Here is an 8,849-nt window from a genome sequence, read left to right on the forward strand (position 1 = left end):
GCCAAACTATCTTCTAAAAAGCCAGAGTGAAAGCTATCAGAGTGAAAATTACCACAGAGTGAGCTGCCCTAAAGGGGTGATATGTGGAAAGGGCACGCTGAACAAAAAACAAAGGCCAGAATGTCATCCAATAGAGTTCAGGATTTGTCTAATCAGTATATTTTCTTCTCCTTCCTCTCTCTCCTCAACTGTTCGTGGACAAACCCCCAAAAGGGCATTCTAGTTATATAGAAAAAAATAATGTTTAAAGTGTGAATAGGAACGATGAGACATGAGCGAATGACAAGAAATGAGGGTAGAAATATTACTTCACATAATATAAAGCAAAAATTATTAAAGTGCAGAATAAAAATAAAAGATAAAGCACTGTATAATTTGGGAAGGAGCCAAAGTATTGGCCTACGCCACATTCAAGAGGGTCTCTACTAATATTTTATAGCATTATTTAGGCCCTGTTCGTTTAAGATTATGAGAATGGATTGTGATTGCCAAACCGATATTGGACTCAAATTCAGACCTAATCTTGAGTCCAATAATCTGTTTGGTGCTTTCAATATGTTGTCATAATCTAAAACGAATAGGGCCTCAGACGATTTCAAGTGATTAAAGAACTTTTTTTTATATAATTTCGACAGGGTTCCAAAAGATAATAATAAGAGATTTGCTAGGCAATTTCGCAGAAACCATTTCGCGGCTGACTTTTACATGAGACAACAGCCACACAGGTACACTTTTTGGCAGATCTTGTCATGCTCATTTAATTCATCTGAGGTGGCTCTTCTCTCGTTCAAAAGTCAGCCCCGAAATGGCTTTCTGCAAAATTGCCTAGAAATCCCTAATAATAATTATCTCACAAATTTTTGGTAGAGGTTTGCTTGATCGAACACCAGTAAAAATTATAAAGTAACCATGTAGATGCATGAACTTTGCTAAAGTCTAGAGTGTTAAAGCCTGTACTTACGCCATCAACATAATTAAAAACAGCAATGGGTGTAGGATGTAGGTAATTGAGGTGATTAAGGCGAATATTTTTTAGGGAATTCTCAGGACAAAGAGACTTTTTCCAAGACGAGGCGCGTGGATATTTATAGGTGCCTCGAGATGTTTGAGGGTTAACCTCTAGTTTCAACCAAACCATGAAAATACCACACAAAATGGCTCAAAAATCTAGTATCTACCAAACCAATTTTAGGGAAGAATCCACTTTTCCACAGTTCAAAAACACTACAACAGCATTTAGACGACAACAGAACATGATCTATAAAAAGCAAGGAATGAAAGGTCCAAACCTATTCTTTGCCACGCACACTTCTCTATAGCAACATCTATGCGAAGCAAAGAAATCCATCCATCAGAAACACCACATCATTCTCAGTAGAGATCAGCTTCCTTGTGTGTGTGGATGACACAGTCTGAAGTGGGATAGGAGACACAAGTGAGCACATATCCATTCTCCATCATCTTGTCATCAAGGAAAGATCCATCCGATTGGTCGACCGACCCTGACTTAATTTGCCCTGCGCAAGTGGAGCACGCACCTGCGCGGCAAGAGTAGGGCAGCTCCAAGCCCGATTGCTCCGCAGAATCCAGAATGTAAACATCATCTGGAGCGTCGAATTCATTTTCTTCACCATCTGGTCCGATCAGCTTCACCTTGTACACCGCCATTGCAGATACCCGGAAGTTGGAAGACGATGCCTTTAGACCGAATGCCTTTGAGACGCTCTTTACAGAACCCAAAGTAGTTGGGCTCTTGATAATGGCACTGGTGGTTCTGTTGTAGGCAGTGCTTTTGAAAGTGCAGGCAGTGGGGAGACTTACAGTCGCCATTACAAACCCTGGAATCTGTGAAGGTGCACAGCCCTGATTGATAATGAGTATTTAAAAACTTGAACGGAGTGATCTGTACACTTGAATCGAGTTTTTGGTACAATTAAACATTTCTAAAACCCCAAAAGCTTGATTGAATACTTGAAAACTCATCTTTGTTCACTCAGTAGGTTTTTCTTGAGTTTTCACATTTTTTTTTTCAAAAGAACTCTAGCAGAATCTGAAAAAAAAAAAAGATTTGACTTCATGCTAGGTTTTTCTGAACCATCCAGAAATAGATTACATTCTAGTTTAACACCATTACAAAGTCCAAAGGCTTACTCTACCAATTTACTCTTTCAAGCTTAGATCAAGAAAATTCCATTCGATTTTATATTCTTTGTAAAAAAAAGCCATCTCTTGTAGCATTCCCATCACATCATGCGATCCATTCCCTGATTGTTGTGATTTATGGATATTGAATATGAATTTTCCATTATAGTATTACTATATGGATGATTTAAAGTTATATTTTTCACTCATGGTATTTTAAATATTAATTGTTATATAAATTCAACTATTTTTAAGAAACAGGCATGATTGAGTCAATAGGTTACTCAATTAAGTCTGTGGTCATCTAGAATAGGAACGTCATCTGAGTTTTCTAGTTATCAAACTTTGAACAAGAGCTAACAATTGCAACGATGTGGACAATCATGAATATGCGACGATTTATCATAAGAGTGGCAACCTTGATATCTCTACCTCCATTATGAACAGTTTTTCTGGATGATATTTATAATCTTTAGGAAAGAAACATAGTTATACTAGCAAATTGGCTTCTTGATAACATCTATGCTATCTGATTCAGATTTTGATCAACTGATAACACATTGGTTTCTTATCTATGTTATTTGATCTATGCATGGCATAATGACATGGTTGAACCATAGTCGCAGGATCATGTCCCTTCTTTGGATTCAAAAAAAAAAATGAGAAAAAGAATACAAAATATATGCTGCATTACGATTAGCAAGAGAAAAGAATTGGATACATCCATTTCTCTTCCAAAGGCAAGATTGATGTTCGGAGCTCTATGAGAAGAGGCAAGCGAGTGGCTCTCTGCCCTTCACTCGAGGCTCCATCATTTAACTACGAAAACAAGATTATAAGATGCTTAAGTATGATGCATAGTTCCCAGGAAGCGAGTGTGAGAAGCAATGCAGAAAGTGAAAGCGGGAAGCAAGGGGTCCAAAAGGAGAAAAAAAGGGAAGCGAAAAGCAAAAAGTAACGTGGAAACATGTTGGAAGTGTCCTTGAAAGTCACCATAAAACATTAAATAAGCCTCATTGGAAACAGACAAGAAGTGTATATAAAGAGTAAAGTTCTAGTAGGTTGGGAAGGAAGTGTAAATGTGGTAAAGGTAGCAAGCAGTGGTGAGGACTCTGCGACCAATTAGAATTAGAAGCTTTAGAGATTTATTAGTTTCTCGTGTTTTATTCGTGTATAGAAAGAGTAGAGTTCTAGAAGGTAAGGGAGGAAGCATTGACGTAGAAAAGGGTTACAAGTAGTAATGAGGACTTTGCGACTGATTAGAATTAAAACTTCTAGAGATTTATCAGTTTCTCATGTTTTATTCATGCAGATTTAATGTTACTTTTTTTTCGGAAAATTTTCCTATAAATTTTGTTTAAAACTTAAGAATGAGCTTTGAAGTTTTTAAAAAAAAAACTCTCCTTCGGCATTATCAAAAGGACAAAACTCACTTTTAGGATAATTGCTGAACCATTTAGGAAGTACGCTTCCCCTAAATTTGGGAACCGAGAAGATCATAGGTTCTGAACTGAGCTTCTCATTCAACAAGGAAGCTTCCAGTAACTATGCTATGATGATCGTGGTGTCATATAAGAGCAGACATGGATTCTAGGTCAAAAAACAAGTAGCAAGATCACCCCACTTGCATGAGCAATGACTTTCAAATGATATCATTATATTACCTATCAGTAAGCATAGAATTTGGATTCAGACTGCCAACACTAAAAGAAACTCCTAACAGAGTGATTAACAAATGAAAAAATACTGCCCAAAACAGGTAGATATTCTGTACATGAAAATGATATGGAAAATAACATGAAACAAACAGGTTTGCAAGAGATCAGGAGGATTCCAAATCCAAGGCTCTTTAAAGACTGGCATTCCCAAGTATCAGAAATGAAATCAAATTTCCCTACCAAAGAGCAATTGTTAGAAATCCTAAAAATCCATAATTCAAGAAATCAGTTAAGCCCCAATAACAAAACTACGCTGATTCTGGAAATCAAATCCTAGAGACTTAATACCAGCTCAGATCAAGGACAGAACTGTAAATAAATAAAAGAATCTAACAACAGACAGAAAAGAACCAAAGAAAAATCAGAGCTTCAGAGGACTATAAAGGTGTAAGAAACAAGCGTCATATCACACCCTGAATTCGGGTTTTGTCCTAGAGATATTGCCTTCTGAATTTATGATTAGCCTAACAATACGGGGTTAGGGTTTTTTACAATCCTGAAAGCGTACAACCTAGGTTTTACCTCATAAAATCCAGGTTTTAGCTTATAAAATCTAGGTTTTAGCATGAAAAATCCAAGATTTTACAATCCTAGATTATAAAATCTTTGTATCCATACAGCACCTAAAACTCTTAAAAATCAGAAGAAATCAAGAAAAAAATCCTTTAAAGAAAAGAGAAACAAAACCATTCAAGAAAAAAAAAAGGTGAAGAAAAAAGGAATCAAATGGAGAGCATCAAAGGAAAATAACATGAGATGAAACGAGATCTTACCAAAGAGAATATCGACCGGAAAGAGAGATTTTCCTACGGAGAATCCAAGAGAGAGAAATACTAGAGAGGGAGGCGAGCCCTAAATCGTCCAATAGGAGTACTTATAGATAGAGAGAGAGGGTATTTAGACGAAGGGGCAAGAGAGAGAGAGAGGAGCGAGAGAGTAAAAGATGCCTTGCCACTTAAGCCAACCTACCAAACCAAAAATAAACAAACGTGGAAAGGGCGGTTTCTTTTTTTCGGGCTACGATATTGTCACCCCCTGCGTTACGCTTTCGCCCTACTTGTAACATGGTTTGACGTCAAAAAGCGTTAAAGTTGCCCATTGTTCACGTTATAGAGGGGCGAATGCGTACTGCAGAGAGGGGGTGAAAATATCATCTCCCTTTTTTTTTCATTTTTCCATTTCTTTTAGAGACAGTTACGTAGATACCCCTGTAGTTTAGTTAAATTACTGTTTTTTTTCTACATTTTCGCAAAATCTCGTTGAGACAAACGACAATGTTTTCACGAGTTTTTTATATCTGGTATAAGCCCTTTATAGTCCGGTATTCTTTTCAAAAAAGTGCTGTACGGTGATGGGCCACAATGTAAATACTAAACTCAAGGATTAAAATGGAGAGGGTCTTACTGTCAATTAATCCAAGTACAATTTTGATCTCTTTAATTTAAAAGCGCCCTTTCAATGCCTGTCGGAGTCAAGAAGGTCCGACTTTTCCTTCTAATCACAACCCTTCTATTTGTCTTTATCTCAAAAAGCATGCTCTATATAAATAATGAATAGAAAATGAGTGCAGATCTAGTGTGACATCTACACTGGTCCCACACGGGGTATATGTATGCGCAATCCAGACCGTTGAACATATAGATCATCATGGGTGACTCATGTGATCTTACCATGCCATAGGGACATCCCATACGTAAGATTAAAAAAAAAAACCCATGAAAAACAACGGCTTAGATTTTGTCCAGTGCCACTATTTTACTATAAACAAATGTACAAGTGAAAATGATAAGTGCACACCCTTTATTTAATAATGGCAATACTTATTAAACACTTTTTTTTTTAAATCAGTGAGGTGTAAAATGAGAGGAATTCCATTAATTGAAACAAGTGTGATATTTTAAAAACAAGAAAACAGCACGCGCTGTATGGGAGCATGAATCATGGGAGAAGAAGGATTAGTTAGCCAATTGCACGGTAATTATTTATAAAGTAAGAAATAAAGACGTAAGAATCCAGAGCTTAAGGGAATCTATGGATGTTACCAAAACTGGGACTTATTTGCATATACTGCTATGACACTGTCCTCTTCCTCTTTATGAAGTGGTTTTGTATAAGTCCGCATTTTCTGCAGTAGGCCTTGAAAGTTGAAACCCATGGTTGCCCTTTACTCTTAAAAAATATATGCGATTTTATGAACTAGCACTAACTTACATATGGCATAGACATGTTTTTGAATGTGTGGACTACTTGCACCGGGACAGAAAGACCTTACCAAGCTTTACTGTTCCCTAGGATTGGCTTTGGGCGTTTCCATGGAATATTTGTTTATCAGTGGAGAGAGAGAGAGAGAGAGAGAAACTCTATTCAGAATAGATTCTTTGTTTTCCTTATTTTCCACCCAGTTGGTAGGACCATCTCCTCGCTCATGTACTCTCAATTCTCTCCCTCTCCAACTCTTCATATCCCGCTCTCAACAGTTGGTAAGCTAATATTCAATGAAAGAAAATTTCTTAGTTGCCAAACATGGCATTAGTAGCTTTCTACGAGTCACCCAACACGTGAATTGTTCCATCCATTTGCTACCATTGGTTACACGTGAATTATTGATATGAAGCACCCAATGTGTCTCTTATACAACGTGCAAAGAAACCTGAGCCATTACGCCGTGACCCATACAGCTCATCAAGTGGACCAGTGTACATCTTACCTTCTTTTTTTTGGTCAGTGCCGGTCTTACTGTTAGGGTTTTCTTCGAAGCTATTGTGATGGACCATTAGATGAACTATGTTTAGGCTATTGATGTTGGCACTACCATGTTTTGATAATTGCACAAACTCAGCTTGTCTTTTATTATTTAAACAGCTGTTAAAGGCTGTTACAGTTCCCAAAAAGCTTAAAAGCCAGTTAAAAAGAAAGTGACAAGCTGAATTTGTGCAATTATCAAAACGTGTAGTGCCAATATCAGTACCTTTTTTTAACAATCGGCAGACCTCCTTGACTGTCATTTGTTTGAAAAATCAACCCTCACTTATTGAAATTAAGCATAAAAAAGCTACCTTATTAGCTGCCTATAAATTCATTTAGGCTGTGTTCACTTGTTTTCCCGGGAAAGGAAAGGAAAGGAATCTGACGTGGCAAAATGGAAAGGAAAGGAAAAGAAATTGTGATTTTTCCATGCTTTCTCGTTGTTCACTTGCCCAGAAAGGGAGGGAAAATATGCAGGAAAGTTATTTTCTCGCTGTTCACTTGCCCAGAAAGCAAGGGAAAATATGCAGAAACCCATATTAAACATATTTTGCACAAGATTTTTTTTTGGCATTAAATGCTACCGCATAAATAACACGTACATAGATCCCTAATCCATCCAAATGAACCTAGCAAGCTTCTATATAGGATCCTTCCATTTCAATCTGCATAAAATGAAATGTCGATATCGGCTGTTGAAATTTCTCAACGCAATCTACATTCCAATGCAACTAATTACTCTACAAATTGAAAATTAAAAAAAGGTCTTTCTCAAAGTAACCAAACCTGTAAGAGGTCTTTCTCACATTCTTTGCCCATTCTGAGTGTCTGACCTGGGCAGCTTTAGAAAATTAAATTTATAATTTTTTCTTGGTGTGGGTCAGGGGGTAAATGGAACACCAACAAAGGGCCTTTTCAGCACAACCTCTGGAATTCATGTTTTTATTGCATCAACAGGTATAAAAAAAATTCAAGGAATTCCATCTTCTTCACATTCTTTGCCCATTCTGTTCTTGTGCACTTCTTGCCCGGTTCTCTGCTTTTTAATTTGCTAGCAATTTGGCAGAAAAAACCTCATTTTCCATCATCTGGGATTGCTTTTCTTTCCCCATATATACATATATTAGCAACTTCAGGTTTTTAAGCAAATGGGTTTTCTTCCAATTATGAAATGGTGATGTGATGATTCAAGCCCACTTACCTTGACAATGAGACCTGAGATTTGCTTCACCTCTAGATCTTTTACAGATCTTGTAGATCAAGAGGGGAAAGGAGGGCGTGGATTGAAGAAATCCTATTCCCGGAAAAAAGTTGCAGATAAGAGAAACGAGGTTGAGGATTTGAAAGAAAAGAAAAATGAAACCCACTTACCTTGACAATGAGACCTGAGATTTGCTTCGCCGGAGTGGTCGAGGTTGACGAAGGAGGAGCACCTAGGGTTTTTGCTCGAGGGAGAGTTGTGAAAAAAAAACACGATGATAGCTTTCTCGCGAGAAAGGAAATTGATTTTCCTATCGATTTAGGCAGAAAATGGGTAGCGCCTTTCGGGAGAATCCATATTTTCCACGTATTTTTTTATGTTTCCACATCATTAACTTTATTTGCCGGAGAAAACAAGCGAACAACAGAATTTGCGATTTCCAGGAAAATTTGGGGTGTTTTGCTTTCCTTTCGTTTCCTGAGAAGGCAAGTGAACAGTGCCTTAGGGCATGTTTGGCAACAATGAAAAAAAAATTGAGAATAATTGTTTATCTGGTGTGAGAAGCAGGGGCAGAGGCACATATAGCTTGAGGGGGGCCATGGCCCCCCCATGACTTGCAAAATTCCTTTTATGGGTGCATGGCTATACATGCATGCCTAACTAGTTTAGTGGCCATGCCCCCCCCCCCCCCCCCCCCAATGACCAATGCAGAACAGTGTAAATTAATCCGGCCCCCCCAACTGTTAATTCCTGGCTCCGCCCCTGGTGAGAAAGGGTGTAAAAAGTTGGGGAGAAAAGTGAGATTTGATGGATTGATGACTGAGTAGAGCATGGGATGGGGCTGAAAACAAGGAAAACAAAAAAAAAAAAACCATTATAAACAAGGACTATTATTTCTCTGTGTTTTCCAGCCCAATTAAATGCTATCTTCAGTCACGGCTAAACACATTCCCTTAAAAAAAAATTCATGGTTGCTAAACATTCCCTTATTGTTCAGCATGATCATGTTCTCACATAGACATACAATGCATTAGATTAAAAAG

General features: G+C 37.7%; 1 protein-coding gene across 2 annotated transcripts; it reads right to left on the minus strand.

The window, feature by feature from the left end:
• Positions 1-1,155: 1,155 nt before the first annotated feature.
• FD3 (ferredoxin 3) lies at positions 1,156-4,658 on the minus strand. Of its 2 annotated transcripts, none has more exons than XM_077379658.1 (2): positions 4,634-4,658; positions 1,156-1,845 (listed from the first exon to the last, which is right to left on the minus strand). In XM_077379658.1, exon 2 carries the CDS (start codon positions 1,828-1,830, stop codon positions 1,372-1,374), a length of 459 nt encoding a protein of 152 aa, XP_077235773.1. In that variant the 5' UTR covers positions 1,831-1,845; positions 4,634-4,658; the 3' UTR covers positions 1,156-1,371. The 2 variants fall into 2 exon arrangements, with proteins under 2 accessions (XP_077235773.1, XP_077235774.1); XM_077379659.1 differs by having other exon boundaries at positions 1,156-1,863.
• Between the last annotated feature and the right edge of the window lie 4,191 nt (positions 4,659-8,849).

The sequence above is a fragment of the Tasmannia lanceolata genome, unplaced genomic scaffold (assembly GCF_043159265.1).
Source record: "Tasmannia lanceolata isolate RefF3 unplaced genomic scaffold, GAP_Taslan_0.1 ptg000005l, whole genome shotgun sequence".
Taxonomy (NCBI): Eukaryota; Viridiplantae; Streptophyta; class Magnoliopsida; order Canellales; family Winteraceae; genus Tasmannia; species Tasmannia lanceolata.